The sequence below is a fragment of the Sus scrofa genome, chromosome 3 (assembly GCF_000003025.6).
Source record: "Sus scrofa isolate TJ Tabasco breed Duroc chromosome 3, Sscrofa11.1, whole genome shotgun sequence".
NCBI classification, from domain to species: Eukaryota; Metazoa; Chordata; class Mammalia; order Artiodactyla; family Suidae; genus Sus; species Sus scrofa.
In genome coordinates, this window is record NC_010445.4 from 51,335,625 (window position 1) to 51,357,111 (window position 21,487).

Genomic DNA, 21,487 nt, shown 5'->3' on the forward strand with positions numbered 1-21,487 from the left:
TTTGTGTATCCACTATGTCTGCCCTGCCCTGCCTGCATTTAAAGAATAATAAAGCTTTTTTTTGGGGGGGGGCGGGGTCCATCTTCTGGCTCAGACCATCCCCCCAAGGTCTGAGCAAACCAGAACCAGGAGGATCTAGAGTTGTTGTGCAGACTAACTAATTTGATCCATATAAGGTTCTCTTGCCAGCAGCATTTTTTAGATGGGGAAAGGGGGCCAGAGACAAAAATAACCTGCCTGGGGAGCAGCCAGGATCTGAATCCAGGTTTCTCATCTCCAAATCCTTGCACTTTGCCTCCACCACATTGGAGGACAAGGTGCATTAGTAGTAAGTAGAGTAAGGTTAGCCTTTTGTCACCTGAAGTTGCCATTTTTGTTGGATCAGCCAGGAAGGTAGTCACAACAGGAAGTTCAGGACCCCTGACACCCCACAGTGGCACCAAGACGTTATGATCTCAAGCATGCCCATCTCAGTGCGTCGGAGGTTGGAAGTACCACTCGGCATCTGGGGAAGACAATGCTCCTTCCTTGTGTGTCTAAAATAACGCAGAGACGTTCTTACCTCCTTTTATTTCATCTTTCTCAGGTGAAGGTCTGAGTGCCATTCTGTCCTGGGGAACAGTGACAGCTCAGGGCTGTCAGCCCCAACAGAAGGCTCTGTTGATGAGTATGACATCTTTTTCATAAGAATTAAAGATCTAATCTGACCAGAGCTCCACTGATGCTGATCAGAGAGAGGGTTTTCTTCAGAAATGGAAGACACATGATTGCCTTTTACGGGCGAGATATTCTAATTATTCAGTGGGGATTCATTCCAGGTTGCAGGATTTTTATTGGAAACCATTTAATTTTCAGTACCTGTCATTCCAAGTGGACAATGAGGAGGCACATCTAAGAATTACTGAAGCACAAGGCCAGGGCCTCTGTCATTTGCATGCACCCATATAATATAAGTTTTATCTTCTTTTCACATAGGAAGGCAGTGAAATTGCAGATATCATCCACAGACTGCTGCAGAGCATATTGGTCGTAGCAAAACTGTTAATAGTAATAATAATTTGGGAAATTCAATTTTAGGAACTAGCTATATTTACCCACACAAGGAGAAGTTTCTCAGACATTAACTGGAGCAAACCCAGGGGAAAATGTGTATTTCCCTCTTGCTCTTCTGTTGTTTTACTGTTCACCATGTTTGAAATGAAACCCAGGGCATTCTTTCCCGAAGCAACTTGGTCATTTTCATCATGCAGAGGAAACAAAAAGCAGACAGATGAGTAAGAAGAAAAGAAACTGTAAGCAGATAAGCGAGAGTTGAAACCTCTAAATTGTGTTGCTAATGTTTACTGCTGGTTGATGTGGTCTACTAAAGCAATCTGTGAAATATTACATTTGGCCTGCACAGCTGAGGAGTATGCCCAAGCCAGCCAGGGATGTTCCCATGCTAAGCTCTTACGCTCATGCTGCTCACATCTGAAGAGATGCTGTTTGTCACCATTCAAATCAGGCTTCTAGAAGACACCTTGTCTTCAGAAAATATCACCTTGTCAATACATCTGTGTTTTATACATTGCAAAATTCTTCCAGGAAGTGCTTTCAGAATGGTGTTCTTACAGCACTGCCTTTCCAACTGTTTAAGATTCCCACAGCTTGGCCTTCAAGTCTTCTCAAGCTCCCTCCACACATTTGTCATCGGCTCACAGCATCCTCCCAAAGCCACCACCAGCACGGCCAGGAGCAGTCAAATGAGACCCCTGTGATCTTAGAAAGGTAGGCCAAGGAGCTGTTCTCCTCTCCTGGGGAGGAGCTGCGGGCTGCCCTTGGAGGAGGCGCTTGGGAAACTTAAACGAAGGAATGGGGGACAGAAAGAGAGCTGGAAAGGCAGCAGGATGGTGAAGAATGGAGCTGGTGATGAAACGGCTCCGGGTTCACAGAGCAGGAGGAAGGAGGGTCCAGGTAGGATAATGGGTGTGGAATGGGGCTTCTGCCTGGGTTCCTGCAGTTTTTACTGTTCTGCCCTCGATTCAAGAAATACTAATTAAGTAAGTGGTCATTAGAACTAATTGTTTCTTTAATGGACTCTGTCTGATATAAGCTTCAACACGTCCTACAAATCAGGGCTTTGGGGGGAGTTCCCTGGTGGCCTCGTGGTTAAGGATCCAGTTCATCCCTGGCCTGGGAACTTTCACAAGCTGCAATAAATAAATAATTAAATAAATAAGGGGCTTTGAGGAGCATATAAAAATTAGGAACCCAACCACGAGAAGAAGGCAATAAGTTATGGCCATGAGTCAAAGGGATCTGGTGCCTTTCTAATGAGTTCATTTTCTGCTCACTGAAGGCCTCAGAGCTCTTCTGGAGTTTCTCTGTTGCCAGCTCTAAAGGTAAACTCTGATCAACACACTGGACCAGTGGCATCCAGGTATCCATAAAGCTCCATCACACAGCATCTCAGGCTTTGCAATCCCCACCCAGTGCCGAAGCCTCACTGTGTAGCCCCTATGAGCCGGATTTAGGGAAAGTGATCTGAGGGGAGCCCAGTGTCAAAAAATTCATCTCCACCCTTGGATCACAAGCAGCGTGGGACCAAAAGTTTTTGAACAACAAACCATTTGAGAGTGTGTAACATGCTTGTGAAAATATTCAAGGCATAATTAGATAAATAACAGATCCAGTGTCTATTTTTACTTTGCCTTGATGAGAAGCTTTGCAGGAGAGACTGCTGGTAGTTAATTCTCCTTAACAACAATCTGTGTAATCACAAACCCCAATTAGCCGTGCCTGTTCTGTGCTATACAAACTATTTCCTTAGCGCTTCACATCACTACTTTGTAATTAGCTTTCATCTACACGAGCTTTGACTAAAAAAATATAAAAGAGTGTAAGTGATTGTACTGCCACTCAGTATTCTGAGAAATAATCGCCTGCGATTTCAATCAGATTAATTTTATCACCCGTATTAAGGAAAATTACCTCCCTCTTCACTCTCTACAGCTGAGGGCTATTTCATTTCCTGAGATGTTCATAAAAGCATAATATAAAGCAATCTGTAATTGTAAATATCCTTCCCTAATAACTTTGAGATATTTCCTTAATACATCTTTACATTTGGAGTTTCCGTCCCATAAAATACAGTAACAAGTGCTCTATTATGTTTTAAGTGTGTGCTGTTAAGCTGGACACCTCGGCGCTGTCCTTCCTGTTTTTACATAGGGTTATATTTAACTTGCAGATAATGGGAACAAGGTTTAAAAGTGATGGAGCGGAATAATGGCGTTACAGCAATAATATATCTTGCCTTTGTGAGGAATAGAACTTTACAGCCCTATTTCAGGTCAGCCAACACTGATGCCATTTTTCACAGCCTGACAACTTTCACCTTCACCCAAACTCCTAACGCATTCTCAACACCCTTTCCAGCCAGGACACAGGCCTTTTGCTGGTGGTGTTCTTCCTTGGGGACCCCTATAGAGATGCATTGAAAAAAGAGAGAAAAAAATGAAAGAAAAAAAAAGACTGTACTCGCTGGTCGAGAAATCCTGGGGCATTGAGAAATCCCACAGGCAGCGAGGCAAAGGGTTGAGACCTTCCGCTGGGAGTGAGTGATCACAGGTAAGGTTTCACTCCTGAAGTGCAGGCAGCAAGAGCTTTCCTGCTGCACTGGGCGCGTTACCATGTTTGCCTCTGCCAGGCCCAGGATGGGACTGTGGTCCTGTTGAGGTGGCAGGGGCGGCCGTCTGTGCTGCACCGAGCACTGCACTGCAGCCCACTGATTCCCTGACAGCACGATTTATGAGGTGGGTTATTCCATCAGAGTTGTAACTGGCAGGTGGATTTTAGAAGTCCTCAGGATTCTGAGCTCAAAAGCATGTCAAAGCCCCAAAGCTGGGGACCCCGGGGGTCTCCTAGAAACCTTGCTGATCATATTAAAATATAATTTGTATCCTGAGCCACCAATCCATAGTTTCATGCATAAGAAGTCTCTCGGTATCTAGGACCTGGCATACCTAGCCAGCATGCACAACTGTATCTGTCCTGGTGGGCACAGGTCATTTAAATTTGATAAAGACCATGGGGGGCAGGATGGTGCAGAAGGGAAGTTCCATTGCTCTGTGCAGTGGACCTTGAATTGCTCTCATACAGGCAGGCCCCATAGGGAAATGAAGTGTTCAGATGGCTTTAATCTGCTCCCTGCAGCAAACACAGTAGCTTTTGCCAGCTCAACTCAAAAGCGTTCTCCCTTGCTTAACATTCTTCAGGCTTCCTATCTCCTGGTGGGTTTGTAAAGTTTGTTTTTGTTTTTTTCGTTCCCCCTGCAAAATAATATAATGTGGACCAAAGCTTTGGCATTAGAAATGGGAACGGGGGAAAAAAGAAAGGGAAACCATTTGTTCTTTTCTTGGTCTTCCAGTGCAAGAGAGGGCATGGCAGAGGCCCACTGTTTGGGGTGGGGGCATGGCCAGTGAGAAAGGTTCACAGCACCCACGGCCCCATTGCCATCTTCTGTAAACAGTGCTCATACCCCTGACTGCTGATGGAGGCGATGCTTTGGAGCAGCAACTACGATCTGGGGCAACCGTAATATCTCACTGCCTCTGAGGAGAGGCCTTCCAGGATGGGAGCAGTGGATCAAAACTGAGACTCTGCAAACTAATTAGCCTCCCTTGTCTTACTTCCCTTGCTGTCTGCGCTGGCAAAAGAAAGGGCTTAAAAACGAGTTCTTGCCTTGTATATATTAATCTCTCCATCAAGACAAGTCTTTTTAGAAGGTGGAGATGTCATGTGCAAATATGAGGAAGACTCGGGTTTGAGCATTTCACAGGGAATCCAGCCAGCGCCTCCCCCGCCACCCCAGACACTCTGCTCTGGGGCTGCCATCATGCAGGATTCATTTGAAAACACCAATGAACTACATCATGTTAGGGTCTAGAATAAACTTTTAACCCTGACCAGGTAAGCTCTGCCAAATGATATCCAAAGATGTAATTTCTACTCTTAGTAACGATATCTCCCAATATTGCAAAAGCTAATGGATTATGGAAGGTGAAGTAAGTTAGGGCCAAGTTAGAGACAAAGAATAATACACATTGTACAAGCGGATGGTTCAAAAAAAAAAATGCATGTTTTGAATACCTCTCATCAGGTATTAGTGACAAAATAGTCTCCTGGAGGGAGTTGGATCTCTTGCTATTTTCAGCTGAAATTCTAAGATGTAAGGAAGAGCCAGCAGGCATACACATGGTGACGACCGGGGCATATGTTCACTGGAGTGAAGCTGATGAGCTAGGGTCAGCAATGAACAAGAAAATATGTGGCCAGTCTTGTGGGGCCAGCCACACTATCCTGTTAGGTGGACATACTTGGGAAAAGCTCAACTGCTCCCTGATTTTATGGAGATCATATTGCTTGATTCATTAAAGATTTTTCTTTCACAATGTAAGAAAAAGTTAATTTAAATATTGAAATGCTTCCTAACCTGTGCATTTTAAAATCTTGTAAAGGACAGTTTAGTTTAAAACCGTCACTTTTGCTAAAATGAGGGAGCAGCTCACACCAGTCGGAATGGCCATCATTAACAAATCAACAAATAACAAGTGATGGAGAGGGTGTGGAGAAAATGGTACCCTTCTCTACCATCAGTGGGGATGTAAACTGGTAACATCACTATGTAAAACAGTATGGAGGTACCTCAAGAAACTAAATATAGAACTACCATATGATCCAGCAATTCCATTCCTGGGCATATGTCCAGACAAAACTTTCATTGAAAAAGATACGTGTACCTGTATATTCATCACAGCACTATTCACAATAGCCAAGCCATGGAAACAACCTAAATGTCCATTGACAGATGAATGGCTTAAGAAGAGGTGGTACATATATACAAAGGAACACTACTCAGCCATAAAAAAAGAAATGAATGCCATTTGCAGCAACATGGATGGAACCAGAGATTCTCATACTAAGTGAAGTAAGTCAGAAAGAAAAAGACAAATACCTTATGATATTACTCATTTGTATAATCTAAAACATGGCACAGATGATCCTATCTACAGAACAAAAACAGATCACAGACAAGGAGAGCAGACTTGTGGTTCCCAGGAGACAAGGGAGAGAGAATGGGATGGATGGGCAGTTTCGGGGTTTTGGGATGCAAACTATTATATTTGGAATGGATGGGCAATGGGGCCCTACTGTACAACACAGGGAACTGTGTGATTGGATCACTTTGCTGTACAGCAGAAATTGAAGGGACACTGTAAATCAACCATACTTTAATAAAAAAATAATAAAGTATTTAAAAAACTATCATTTTCAAATTGCACTTCAAAGAGTTATAACCATTCATTTCAGACTGAGTTAACTTCTTAGGCATTGGATTTTTATCAAGCCCACTTATTATATAAACACTTGCTACATACTGATGCTACAACTGGCTGTTGGAGGGTCTATTTTAAGAGTCAATGGAAAGAATATTCAAAACCCTTTCTTTCCTTCTCTTTTTTTCTCTTTCGCTTAGTCACTGTTGCACAAGTAACTAACTTGAGGAGGAGATGCAAAGACTGAAAATGCTGAAATCTTTTTGCAAGTTTTTGCTTCACATTACCAGGAAATATTCCCTAGAGAGGCTCAGGGTGGGGAAACTCAAATAACCTATAGCACATGTAAAATGCACACTTTTCAAGAATAAAAATAACAGAAAATAAAAATATCTATGCTGATTCAAGTTACTAATTTGAATAAGAAAAGTCAGAAATGTTTAATTTTATTTTGGAGTGAGCGGACTCAGGGAAAAAGACCAGCTTCCTTAGCAGAGAAACATTTCCTTCTGAATGACCCTGACTCCCATCCGGCCTGGGGGCCTGGAACCGAGGCCCTGTCCTCAGCTGGTGCCACCTGTGGGGACCAACCAAAGGAGGGGTGGGACAATGGCAGCCACAGCCCCTTCAGTTTATAGGCAAGAAACACAACCAACTCACCTCCACCTGAGCACTGCCCACAGGAAACGGAAGCAGAAACAGCAGTATCAGAGCAACACCCACTTAAGCTGAAAAAGCAAAATGTGGGTTTAAAAAAGAGAGAGCAGGAGGCCACTGGGACTGCACTTTCTCTGGGTTCCATGGGCTGGTGTGAAGTCCCCTTGGCCCAGCCTGACTGCAGAGAGAAGGCAACTGCAAGCCTGGTCCAGGTAGAGGGGAACATGGTTCTAACCCTGACAGTGATGCCAGAAAGCAGCAAACCTTCCCCGAACTTCAGATGACAAGGTCATGGACAAGAGAGGCTCCTGGTTTCTAAATGCACAGCTTGGGTTGTCCAGGGTTGGATTAGTCTCTAGGGCAGCTAGAAATAGTGCCACAGCCTGGAGGCTAGAAGTTCATGGTCAAGGAGCCAGTGGGGCTAAGGTCTGGAGACCTTTCTCCTTGGGGGACAGGCAGCTGCCTCCTTGAGTACCTTCCCCTGGCTTTTCTCAATGTACACACACACACACACACACACACACACACACACACACACATCTCGGGTGTCTCTTACAGGGACACCCATCCCATGGATCACGGGCCTCCCTTGCCCTCTCACTTAACCTGAAGTACTTCCTGAGAGGTCCTGCTACCAAAAGCAGCCACACTAGCAGGGTAGCACTTTAAAATATGATTTTTCTGGAGGCACACCCATTCAGTCCACAACAAGGGAATTTTACTAAAACAAATGGCTCAGGTGAGATGACCACAGCCTGATTGTCCCAACTGCCTGAGACACCACCATAAAACAGAGACAGGCGACTGGGAAAGGGCCTGGGCGGGTGAGCTTAGCTACAACATACACGCCAAGGCTCAAGGCTGCTTACCTGGACATGACTTAGCACCTGCCCTGTGCTGGGCATGTGACCAGGAGGAGAAGGAAGCATGGCCCATGGGCTCACAGGGCTGCTGGCCCCCCTCTGCCCTGTGGGAACGTATGCTCAGAGGCGGGCCCTGAAGTAGCCCCTGCAAACAGCAAGATCCTGCTTCGCCCTGCTTGTCCAGAAGAATCCTTATTTCCCCAGTCTATATTTCAACACAAACATGACATTTGGACTCTTTTTGGGGGAACACTCAGATGATCAGCCCAGGCTTAGTGGGAGCTCTGTCGTCTCTCTTCTTTGCCTGATACAGCAATGAGCAGGCATGTATTAACACTCATATGTTTTTGAGAAATGATTTTAAGAATAAACGGATAACTTGAGTCTGTACACAAAAACTTCAAATAAATCCATATACAGTTACACTCAGCAAAATCTCTCCCTGCTAAATATCTTCCCATAGGATACCTCTCACTAGCCTACTTTTTGCTTTTTGTTTTTGGTTTGTTGCTTGTCTGTTTTGTTTTTAGGTATGTCTCTTTTTTTTTTTTTTTCCCCTTGAGAGACTGCGCTAGCATCTAAAATATGCATCTTTAACTTAAGAATTTATTTACCTTAAAATAACACTATATCATGACATATAGGCATCTGACAAAAATACAATTTCCCCCTTCCCAACTTCTGCACCATTGTTGTTACCTATTTTCTTTCATATGTTAGAAACCCCATGATATGTTGTTACTAGTTTACTAGCTTTAGACAGTCAATCCTTTTTTTTTTTTTTGTCTTTTTGTCTTTCTAGAGCAGCACCTGCACCCGCTGCATATAGAAGTTCCAGGCTAGGGGTCAAATCAGAGCTGTAGCTGCCGGCCTACACCACAGCCACAGCAACGCAGGATCCAAGCTATGTTTGAGAACTACACCACGGCTGACAGCAACATCAGATCCTTAAGCCACTGAGAAGGACCAGGGATTGAACCCATGTCCTCATGGATGCTAGTCGGGTTTGTGAACCGCTGAGCCACAGTGGGAACTCCAACAGTCAATCTTTTAAATAACTGTAAAAATGAAAAAAAAAATTTAACATCTTCCCATATATATAACATCTTTGACATTCTTCATTCTTTTGTGTAAATCCAAGTTTCCATCTGGTACTATTTATATTTAATCCAAAGAACTTCCTTTAATGTTTCTCGTAGCACAAGTCTGCTGAGGACAAATTCTCTCCTTTTTTGTTTGTCTTTTTTTTTTTTTTTTTTTTGTCTTTGTGTCTTTTTTAAGGCCGAACCTGTGACATATGGAGGGTCCCAGGCTAGGGGTCTAGTCAGAGCTATAGTGGTCAGCCTACACCACAGCCACAGCAACGCAGGATCCCAGCCACATCTGCAACCTACACCACAGCTCACAACAACACCTGATCCTTAACCCACTGAGTGAGGCCAGGGATGGAACCCGCAACCTCATGGTTCCTAGTTAGGTTAGTTAACAACTGAGTCATAATAGGAACTCCAGTTTTTGTTAGTCTTAAAATGTCTATACTTAAACCTTATTTTAAGGTTATTTTTTCCCTTTTTTTACAGGATATCGAATTCTACATTGACTTTTTTGTTTTTTCAGCATTAAAAAATGTTTCTTTAACTTTTGGCTTGCAATGTTTAACAGAATTGTCACTATTTTCTTCATTCCCCTTTACATGATATACATTTTTTTTCCCACCAGATTTCAAGATTTTTGACTTTGTTTTTAGGAACTTTATTATCATGTACCTTACTGTTTATCCTACTTGAGTTTTTTTAGTTTCTTGGATCAATAGGTTAAAAAGCTTTGTTATACTTTTAATGCCATTATTTCTTGAATTATTTTGTATCTTCTTCTCTCTCTTTTCTCCAAATACACATATGGTAAGCCACTTAGTATTGTCCCTCAGGTCTGTCCACTTTTTTAGCCTTTGTTTCCTCTGTGTCTTTGTTTGGATATTTTCTATTATCTTGCCTTCAAATTTACTGATCTTTTCTTCAGCATCATCTAATCTGCTGTTAATCGTATACAGTGAATTTCTAATTCTGGATTTGTGTTTCTCAGTTCTATGGTTGCAATTTCGTCCTTTTTATTGTTTCCATTTGTATCTCCACTCTGCTCATGATTTTCCTTTAAATTCTTAGATATGTTTATAATAACATTTCAAATTTCTCATCTACTAATTACATCATCTCTGTCATTCCTGTGTCTGTTTCTATTGACTGATTTTTCTCCAGATATGTCATATTTTCCTGCTTCTTCAAATGTCTAGTACATTTTATTGAATGCTACACATTGTGGTTGATTGCTTGGTTCTGTGGCCTTTATTATATAGAGTTTAGGGCTTTGTTCTGACAGTTAAGTTTTTTTGGCAGGTTATTTTTATCATTTGGAAGCTTGTTTTTAAGCAATATTACGGTGGGCTAGAGCAGTCTTTATTGTTTAGTACTCACAAGGCCTCACCCTGCTGGGGTCTGTCCTGAATACCCTGCAGCAGAATTTCTTCATTCAAACTGGTTGCAACATGATTGCCTCCCAGCTCTGTGTGAGCTCTGGACATACTCAGCTTATAGCGCACTGGTGGTTATTTTTGGCCCAGATCATTGAGTGTCACTCTATGCACGTGCAGCCTAGTATATAGTCAAAGTCTCAAGAAAACTCCCATAAGATTTCTCTCCTCTCTCTCTCTCTTTCTCCCTGCCTCTCTCCCCTTCTCCCTCTGACTCTTCTTTTTCCTAAGTGGACTCCACTCTGGAAATTCCATTCACATGAAACTACCCATTTTACAGTCTCTGCCTAGTCAGCTCAATAAGCCCATTCCTTTCTGTCTGAATCCTCCCTCCTTACGCTCCAGTCTAGAGACCCCTTCAGACAGCAAACTGAGGTCACCTTAGGACTCATTTTGTTTCCTTTTCTTCAGTATCCTAGTCCTGGGGTTCCTGGTGTTCAATGTTTGAAAAAAAAAAAAAAAGATTTCCTGGAGTTCCCATTATGGCTCATTGGAAACGAACTTGACTAGTATCTATGAGGATTCAGGTCTGATCCCTGGCCCCATTCAGTGGGTTAAGGATCTGGCATTGCCATGAGCTGTGGTGTAGGTTACAGACGCAGCTCGGATCTCAAGTTGCTGTGGCTGTGGCGCAGGCCTGCAGCTATAGCTCCTATTCGACCCCTAGCCTGGGTGCCTCCCTATGCCATGGGTGCAGCCCTAAAAAGACAAAAAATTTAAAAAAATAATTTCATAGATTCTGTCAATTTTCTAGGTGCTTATGGCATGAGTGCAGGTTGGTTATTTCAATGTGGCCAGAAGCCATCCTCCTCTTGATTTGTAATATTACAACTACATAATTTATCTTCATCTATCAATACATATTCGTGGCAAAGGTTTACATGGAAGTATTATTTTTATATGGCCAGAACTCAATACAATGTATGTAACAAAACATCATGCAGAAAAGTCTTGAGTTATGTTCTACATGCATCTCAGAGAATCGTGGGTGGTTATGTTACAATTCACACCAAGGGCATCAGAAAGGATGTGTACTTCAAATGCTAGTGCTAAAAGAGGCCATGGAACAGCACACACACAGACACACACACACACACACACACACACACACACACACACCAGCTATTGGCTAACAACCTAGTTCATGTATCAGCAATCTGAAAGTAGTGTTCCCATTATGCATTTTAATATAGTGGCTTATGACAGGTATGTGGAGGGTTAGTGTACTTTCACAGCAGTTTAGGTCATTAGCTAGGGATTTGGTATTCATGTGGAAGGCCATCATTTTTCCCATTTAAGGTAATGGAAAATTACCATCTAGTGAGTGTTTCCAGGCATTACCTGTTTTTGTGCATTGGACCTCTGACATGGAGCATTGGCCAAGGTTTCTTCCCAAAAGATTCCAAAGCTTCCAGGGGAGCACTGTCTCATCCTTAGCAAAACTCAATTCCTACCTAAAAACCTGGAGAGTAGTTTCTGAGCTCCATTTGAACAAAATCATAAACAGCTTATTTCAGGACTGTCTGAATCCTGACATTTGCATCCTACTGAAAGATGAGTAATTCAACTCTTCAAGCAAGTTCATTGCCAAGCTGACTTTAGTAAAGAAAAGAAAAAGAAAAATTCAAGAGAAACCTAAAAACTTTTGATCTAAAGAAGTGTTAATAGCATGAGACACTCTAATGATGGGTGTACATGAAAAGTCCTTATTAGAAAGAGGATGACTGCTTATTAGACTTTTTTTTTTTTTTTTTTTTTTTTGGTCTTTCTAGGGCCTCACCCAAGGCATATGGAGGTTCCCAGGCTAGGGGTGGAATCGGAGCTGTAACTTCTGCCTCCACCTCAGCCACAGCCACATCAGATCCAGGTCACATCTGCGACCCACACCACAGCTCATGGCAATGCCGGATACTTAACTCACTGAGCAAGGCCAGGCATCAAAGCCGCAACCTCATGGATGCTAGTCAGATTCATTTCTGCTAAGCCTCGACAGAAACTCATTAGATTGTTAGATGAACTTCCTGATGTATAGGATTAAAATAGAAAACTCCCATACTGATGACTCAAAATTCACAGAATGATTATTTTTGACCAAAGCTCATTGATTTGAAAGGGTTAAATAAGATAGAAATCTTTTCAAACTCAAGCACCCAATTTACTAATGATTTGTTCCTATGCGCAAATCAAATTAATTGCCCTATTTCTGGAAATACTGTAAGTAGAAAGGGAGATCTCACATTCATCAAACCCATTTAAATCCATTTGGAACCCTTTCTGAGAGGCATTAAAAAGATGGAGCTGCTTAAGGAGGGAGCAGGGCTATTTGGACACAATTATTTAAAAGTATTAAAACACACTTCTGATCCTCCTTTCATTTAGTAGCATGATGCCCAGGACCTCTCTGAGGCATGGAGTCCTCCATAGGCTTGACATTGGCCTCAGTTGTTTTATTTTAGCAAAGATTCTGGCATCATAAGAGCCCAGGCCACTTTCTCCTTCAGAAATATATATTATTAAGCCTCTAATTAGAAAGGAATCAAGAAATAAGCTGTCAGCTGAAATTTATGATTCCTTATAAAATGCTAAGGGCCACAGCGGTTCATTCTAAAATGCTGGCTGCCACTAACATTTCCTTCCCTTCTGCTGCAATCACTTAACAAAGAAAAAGCATTTCTGAGCCACAAAAATTGCATCTAAGAGTTCACAGGAGTGATGTCCAATGAAGTACTTGTAGGACAGAAACTAATCATTCTGATGGGGTGGGGTTTTAGTCTCGCTTACCCAGCCTCTGTTTTATAGCGCCCTCTAGACTCCTGGGGGGAAAATGCAACCATTCCCCTAATTTTAGCGGCATTAATGGACATACACAGGTGAGACTAGGAGGGGGCGAAGTGGATGAGGGAGAAAGGCACGCGGGATGCTTTGTGTACAGAGCAGGCGCGTTTAACAGCATGCCTGCCATTCCTGTTAATGCAAATCAGGCGGTTATAGCCCCGTTCACCCAGTGGACAAGTACAGCACCCCGGCTTCTCATTAGAGAACAACTGCACACGTTAAACACGGGCTACACTTCGTGAAAGAAACCGCCCAGGTCTTGGGCCGGTGATTCGGCTCCAGCTTCAACTGTTTGCCACTGGGTGGAGCGGCCTCTGCTCCGGGGTGAGGTGACATGTATGGGCGGCGGGCAGCGGGCAGCGAGTCTGGACACGCCAATCACCGCCCTTTCAGAAGGGCGGGCTCAAGGGTCCAGGTGGGATTAGCTTTGCCGATTGCTTTATTCCATCTGTTCCTAGAGACCCACTCACTACAGTCATTAACAAAAAGATTTCCTGCCACATTAAAATAAAGAGCCCAGCGATATTTTTTAGATGTGTTTTGCAATGGACATAAATCTGAAGAAACTATGCAAACATGTCTAATGCCAGAGCTGAGCCTTTGGTGGTTTCTACTTTTTTAAACCTATTGTCCTAGTTTCAAGAATATTTTACATTAACTTTTAAAAAATGGCTTTATTCTTAGCACGACATGGCCCCAAATAGGCTGAGGAACTTTTCATGATGCCAGAATGTTAGGCAGAGTTCCTGTGCCTAACAGATCGTTTTCTCTCTCCATCATACTAGTTTTTAGTGTGAAAAGGTCCCAGTTGATCCCCTAGACTGCATTCTGATCCCACTGCATCTGTGCTTGTGGTCCTGGCAGTCAGGCTGCCTTCTAGGAATAACTTCAACACCTCTGCAAGGCTCAGGCTGTTACTAACATATCCTCCTACCCAATGTGCTTTATCTCCTTGCATTTGTTGATCTTCAAAAGCAGGGAAAACATTTCCACTCTCTGGATAGGGTCAAACATCATCTTGCTGGCAGAGTCAGCCTAGGGCTCTCCAGCCGCCCTTGTTTCCAGCATCTTCTCCTCCGTGAACAGCCCATATACTGCCCCATTAAGCACTTGTCCTCAATCCCACTTTGAGCTCTTGTACCTTTGTCCTACACCCAAGTCTCATGTGCCCTGCCCTGAGGTCCACTACCTTTCTAACCCTCATTCTACCTCTACCAAAGCCTAATGCTCCCCTATTCCTTTGCTGCCTTTTTTTTTTTTTTTGAAGTTTTGTAGAGGTACAGTTGATTTACAATGTTGTGATAATTTCTGCTGTACAGTAAAGGGATTCAGTTATACATGTACACACATCCATTCTCTTTCAGATTCTTTTCCCATACAAACTATCACAGCAGGTCCCTGCTGGCCAGTCATTCCATAGACCTCAGTGTGTTTAAGACAAAGATTGTCAGCTTACCAAAAGCAAATGCCTAAACTGGTGCTCTAACTGAAGGAGATACAGACACCAAGCCAGGCATGGTCTCTCAGCTGCGCCCTCTTCTGGCTGCCAGCCACTTCTGCTGTGACTATTGCCCCTGCAACAGAAAAATTAACAACCAGTACTGCTGTCTCCTTTGGGGACAATGCTATTCTGGATTACCTGTCTTCTTTTACCTTCCAGCTTAACCTCCAAACTTTTTCCTCCCCTCCCTTGACAAAGGGAACAAGTGACATAAGTATCTTATGAGGAGTTTGGAAGCCATCTAGGGATGGTTAAAAGGAAGGACTCATCAGGATGCTCCATCCTGAGGAGTCCACAGTCGACTGAGACCATGGTGGAGACACTTGAAGGCATCCGAGTGAAGCCCTGGGGCAGAACATTCTGGTCACCTTCAGGTGCTTACCCTGCTGGAGCACCGTGGTTAGGACACCTCAGTGCCAAAGGCAAGGACCTCCCATTTGCGGGAAGGGTTCAAGCATGGCTGTGAGTGGAAACCTATACTCCATACCTGCCGGGGCTCTGTGGTTTCACTATGCATTTTCACAGTAATGACAACAGCACAAAGGTTGCTGTTGACCTTGAGGCCACCCACAGTAGTAGCCAGCCCCTGACCACAACATCTGTGCCCACTTCAGATGGTGTGTATTTTCTCACACCAGCCAAAGGGCTGTTGTTTTCCTGACCCTCGGGTTTGGCTTCCATTTTTAGCCTCTATTCTTTCGGCTTCAAACAGCAATGGCCATCTTCCTTCATAAGGATCAAATGATCACTTTGTAGGCAAAAAAACTACTAGGATATAGGCTATTACAATTTTTTTTTTTTAATTTTGAGAGGAAGTGGGGAAGTAAAACAATGCACACATTGCCAGGAAAAGTGATCCCTCTGAAAAGGAAGTAGATTTGCTTTTAAAATACAAATAAAAAACCCACCCAGGTCCCATGCTGAACACCAGTACCAACAAATGAAGAAACTTTCACCTTCACAGCACAAATGGTAAAAGTCTTGACATGTAGGTGCAGGAAAAGCCATCACTATATCCATTTAAGACACAGACACCTGATTTGTAAATACGAATACATATTTTTGTATCCACAGAAACTTATATGTGAGAAAGAAAATCACACATGCAAACACATTGGCTGCTTCCGAAAACTTGGCCCCGAAAGTCGACTATATTTTGCCATCGGCAGATGTTGTTGTTGTTTTTATCATTGGAGACGTCGGTATTTTTACACACTTCAGAAAGGATCCCTGAAATCACGAGTGCTTTTTAAAACAAACTTAAAGTAATCATTTACATTCAGGGCCCAAAACAAGGTACCAGTGGGAGCCGGCCCTCTAATGAGATTTTTTTTTTTCCCTCTCTTCCCTAAACAAATGCAGAATGATGTGTGATGCACTTTTCAAGCCAGGTCACCTTTAAGAGCTCAGGGATGGCAGTTGCCACTGAATTACCCGCCAGCCCTCGCCAGAGATGTCTGCCGTGCAAAACCTGTGACAAAGGACTGAAATGACAGCACTCTGACTCACTCCTACATTGTGTTTGTTTAGGAAGGTCCTAGAAATTGTATTTCACCAACCACATTCGCTATCAACACACAATTATCTGGCTTAATCATGTGGAACAGTGGCAAATTCACCTGGGGCTTAAGAACTAATGACATTCTCGTCTGAGCTGCTTTAGTGAAATGGCCTAGCACCTGAAGCAGGAACAGCAAGATTGCTCAAGAAAATTTGGTTTTCTGTTTTCATTTCACAGCATAGGGCCTCTGCTCAAATCAACAAACACTCCTGATTAAATAGCCGTGGTAGCCGACTTCTCCACACTCCCGCGCGTGGCTCGGAATGCACATCGGGCTCCCCAGCCTTTATAGGCAGAGAATTGTCTGTGACTTGTTGGGGATGCATTGTCTTTCTGGCAAGGGGAGGGGGGGCATAAATTGGCATTGCATAATTTGGGTCTGATTACAGTTATTAGCACCGGCGCAAGCCCTGTGTGGCTGAAAGCACCTCTGGCCCAGTAGCCCCAACGGCCCTTGAATACGCTCAGGTGTATATTTTCATTTCCTCTTGCCATCTGGGGTGAGGGCATTAAGATTCCGCTTACTCCTGAAAAATCCAGCCCTCCCCTTGGCCTTAACCCCCAGTGTGCAAGGGGCTTCGTAGAGTCATTGCTGACTCGGCTGCGAAATCCCAAGGAGGGGAGAGGCCAATTTTCAAAAGCTGGCAGGGGCAAGAAATGGAGTGTTCAAATGCTTTAAAAAAAAAAAAAATTAAAGAAAGAGAAAAAAAAAAAATGGGAGCAGGCACGGTGCTCTTCCTGAAGGGTTGCAAGAGGAAGGGCCTTCATTTATCAGAGAGATGACTGATTTTTATTAGCACTCAAAGGCCAACCAAGAGGGCAGACAGGATTCCCGCTTTCCTTCTTGGTGTCTGTTCACGCCAAATGTCCTTTTATTTATTTTTTATTATTTTTTATTTTTTTATTCTTTTAAGGGCCACACTGGAAGCATATGGAGGTTCCCAGGCTAGCAGTCGAATCCAAGCTGCAGCTGCCAGCCTACACCACAGCCACAGCAAGGCCAGATCCTTAACCCACTGAGCGGGGCCTGGGATTGAACCTGCATCCTTATTGATACTAGTAGGGTTTGTTTCCACTGAGCCACAGGGGGAAGCTCTGTCCTTTTATTTTTATTTCTGTTTCATCCCCTTCCTTAGCATGGGGCATGGGGCTAGGGGGTGAGGGGCAGAATGGCTTTAACTTCCGTGCAGTGTTTTGGTATCACTGCTGGCTCTGGTGCTGGACAGCCTGCATCACAGCCCAAAGGCTGCTGTTTAGAGAGATTCTGGGAAACCTCAGGTTTGCCTGCTGTAAGTGTGGCTCCATGTGTCCTCTCCCTTTCTGCCTCCCATCTCACAACTTCTACCACGAACTCACTACCCCAGTGAATACTCAGGGATACATACACTGGGATAAACAGGACTCAGAGCAGCAGCCACAATAATGACAATAAACTCAAAGCAGTGCAGGATAAAAAGAGAAAAGCCCAAGTCTGGTTAAAGGTTAAAAATTAGAAGGTTTGTGGTCATACTGACTTTGAATATTACATTTTTTAAAAAACAGGTGGCATTTTTATTGGAAAGTCTTTCAGTACTTGACAAATGAAGGGTCTTTTTAACTGAGCTCCAGAAGTAACCTGCTCATAATAAAATGGCTAATGGCACTGCCAGCAGCTGCCCCAGGTTCCTGAGTGGGTCACTTCATCACGTTCTTTCCCACTGGCCAAAGTACATGTGGTTTCTTGGTGGACCTCCCCGCCAATGTGACTGCTTCAATTGCTGTAAGACAAAGTGTAATCAGCCTTCCTTGTACAGTGCAAATAAAGTTATTACACACTCGTGACCAACAGCACAGGGCTGCCCATCACTGGCCAGAAGCAGCACTTCACTGACTCTGTCAGAAAGAGACCTCGATAAGCCCATGATGACATGAGTTACAGGGTGTTTCTCTTGATAAGGAGGCACTTGCAGAGGAGGCAGGCAATTTACCTACGAGGAATCGGGGCTCAAATAGGAAATAACACTAGCCCAGAATCAACTGGCTTGGAGAAGCATGGCTGCAGCTGGCCTCAGTACTTCCATGGCTTCTATGATGCCTCAGAAGTGAAAATGACTTAGAAAAACTAAAACCATCTTCTTTCAAAATAGTACACATCCGGAAGTCCCTTGCTTTGGTAAAGAGTCTGGCATTTTGCTGCTTTTGCATCTGCTGCAGCTTCAGTCTTACCCCTGGATCTCTGTTTTCCCCTGCCCTTCCATCCACCATCCACACTGCTGATGCACCTGCCCTGCATCCACCACTCACCATGTGAGAGGGACCTGAAAGTTCACAGGACATGATTCTGCCAGGAAGGGGACCACTGTGTGGGTGCCACAGGGCTGTAGAAAATAAAACTAAGGTGCTTTCAGCATTCACTGTAATTATAGAAACATATGTGAGGGCTTAAGGAACACAAATGGAAATGACCATTCTACTAACAGAGGAAAGCACAGCAACTCTTCACAATGGAAAGATGACATCTGCACAACAGCACTGAGTTTTCTTTCAGTATCTCGAGAGGAAGGATGGGGGCGCGGCCTTCCTGGTGGAGGAAACAGCATCCGTGCCCTGGGCCGCTCTTCCATTCCCTCAGTAATAATTAGGATTTCTCTGGGCACCAAAAACAGGACTAGGGAAAGGATGCCATCTCTGCTCTTGTGAACTGGAAAGCTCCTGGGGAGACAGGAAATCACTAAATGGTTACACAGCCACAGACAGTGCAGAGTAGCAGGAAGAAAAGTAGGGACAGCTGTTCGGAGCAGTCAGGCCTTTCTGAGGAGGTGACAGTAAGCCTAGACTAAGGAATGAACCTGAGAAAGGAGCCTTGCGCACCAGGCTGGGTTGGGGAGAGGACAACAGATCGAGGGGAAGACCTCCGCTAAGAGTGGTCACAGTGATGCCTAGACCAGTTAAATCCTGATGATTGGCAAAGAGTCTAGACCTGTGACCCAAAATGGATGAAGCCATGTCAACAGCCTGCATAGTGGAATTCTGGTTTTATTTTCCTTTCACCACAGCATGCTACACATGACCACACGTGTATCATTTCCCTTCCATGCATCTGCTTCTACACGGATGAGTGAGAAAAGACAAGGCTTGAACCTGATGCTAAATTAATAATAGAAAATCACTGGTAAAAGTTTATCTCTTGAAGGCAATGGTTCTCTCTTGACATTACAGCCTATTTCCTTCCTCCCTACAGAAACGATCTTTCCTGCTGCCTCAAAGTGAAAAGCTTTCACCATCTCCCACAGAAAGCTGGACTATAAAGCCCATCTAACCACTCAAATCTACATGACATACTTGTCTAAAAAATAGTTTATGTCGTTCATAATCCACAGGTTTCAGAACTTATCTCACAATTTTTAATCAAGTGGGAGGAAGTAAAAAATACCCAGACGAATTCATTACTAAAAAGAATCCTATTACTCTCTGACCTTAGAAGCATATTGTTAAGTTGCAAAAGGAAAATAGCATTCATGAGCTACATGCTAAGGACAGCTGGGTACATGGTCAGGATCCTTTATAAATGAGAACAAGGGGGGAAATTCCATGTTTGCCAAGGTGAGAAAACTCAGGAGTACGAACACACAGAAAATTGGACTCTGCTCAGCTGCTGACTAGCTGGTCTATCAGGTAAAATCCTCCAAATTCCCTATTTTTTTTTTTTTAACTTCAGATCCTCCATCAGATGTAATTATCCTTAGCAGTCTGAACTATTTAGGCAATGAGAAAATCAAATAAACTGCTCTGGCTTTAAAAATTTTTTTTTAATTATCTTACATGTAAGTTTATTTTACTGTCATTACAAATGAGCCTCCTCGGGCATTCAAAGATGGTAACAAAATCTCCCATCACTCTATGTGAAAACAAGGACAAAGGAAACCATCATAAGGATAATGAGATATCACAGAAAAATCACAGTACCAGGAACAACCCCAAACCCTTATCCTCATCAGTTACCTCTAAAGGACCCAGTACATTTTCCAAAACAATCTCTGACCCTTTACCAAAATACCCCTTTGCTTCTTGTTGTAAAATGTTAACACTGGACTATCCTAATGTTTCTTCTCAGGAGATTCTAAGAGCGCTTTGCTCCTTAGAAAGAGCTAGGGGGATGCCTCTCAGTCCTCTTTTTAAAGATTCTGATTCAGCAGATCAGGAGAGGATCCCGAGGATCTGGATGCGAACACACACTGCATGGGGTTCTGCTATCAGGCAGTTCCGAGAAACACCCCTGCAGCCAGAGTGAGCGACTGAAGAGCTGTAAGCAGGAGCTTGGTGACCCCCAATCTCTGCTAAAACCAATTCGCAAATGCCTCATCTGGGAGCTTTCTACTTTGAGTCAGAGATTGGCTTCTTGAAATCGGCAAGGGCACTGTTCAAAATCCCAAAGCACAGGCCAGAGCACCCCAGGCTAATTACAACAGCAGCTAGGGGGCACAGCATCTTCAAAGCCCTCCAGGTGATTCCAGTGTGCAGCCAGGTTGGAGTGGATGGAATTCTGAGCCCTATCCACCTGGCTCCTTCCTCTAACACAATGACCCGCCTTGCTCACTGACAGGCTTTTGGCTCCGGTAATGAAAAGTCAAGCCCCATTAGATTCGCTATGTGTGTCACTTGCTTTATTTTTCTTTGTAGAAATTATTACAATCTAACATTTTAATATACTTTAGGAGCATTTAAAACACACACACTGAGTCTATCTGCCCCTTTAGAGTCCATGTTTCATTAGATCGAAGACTTTTTCTGGAATAGTAGTGCCTAGTATATGGTTAAAAAATTTTGTATTGTTATTGAAGTGATATATATATATATAAAATATCAGTTGGCAGGGAGTAGGGGAGGTAAATATTGTTATTAACCAATGCAACCTTAACACAGAAGATAGATTTTTTTGGATGAAAAGAAAGAAAAAAAACTGTGAATTAAGGTCTTATTGGCAGTGACAATGGAGAGATCTTACATTCAGCAAGAGAGGCTGTCAAAAATGTAGGTACACTACTGATAATATGGGCACATTAGCAGTGAATTTCCCCCTCCTTAAAAGGAAAACTTCTCATAGATAGACAACCATCATTAAACGTTTGCCTCACAAAGTTATTTAAATAATACAAATATTTAAGTAGTTTACTCTTTATGTTCACAAGCTCTTATACTTCTATAAAGCTCAAATCAAATGCAAACAAAACCACAAACCAATAAAAG

At 43.3% G+C, this 21,487-nt stretch overlaps 1 protein-coding gene across 4 annotated transcripts in view; it reads right to left on the reverse strand.

Annotated features, from left to right (window-relative positions):
- Window positions 1–21,487, reverse strand: part of TMEM182 (transmembrane protein 182) — a 234,227-nt gene that overhangs the window by 77,161 nt on the left and 135,579 nt on the right. The window contains exons 5-6 of one of the 4 annotated variants that reach the window (XR_002342517.1): window positions 14,656–14,773; window positions 6,978–7,045 (exon numbers count right to left, since the gene is read on the reverse strand). The exons of 2 other annotated variants lie outside the window; for them this stretch is intronic. Coding sequence is in view for 1 of the 2 variants with exons in the window: in XM_021087120.1 (XP_020942779.1) it covers window positions 14,682–14,773 (92 nt within the window). In the remaining variant the exon portion in view is untranslated. The remainder of the gene's footprint in view (window positions 1–6,977; window positions 7,046–14,655; window positions 14,774–21,487) is intronic. One more of the 4 variants, XM_021087120.1, reaches the window with a different exon arrangement.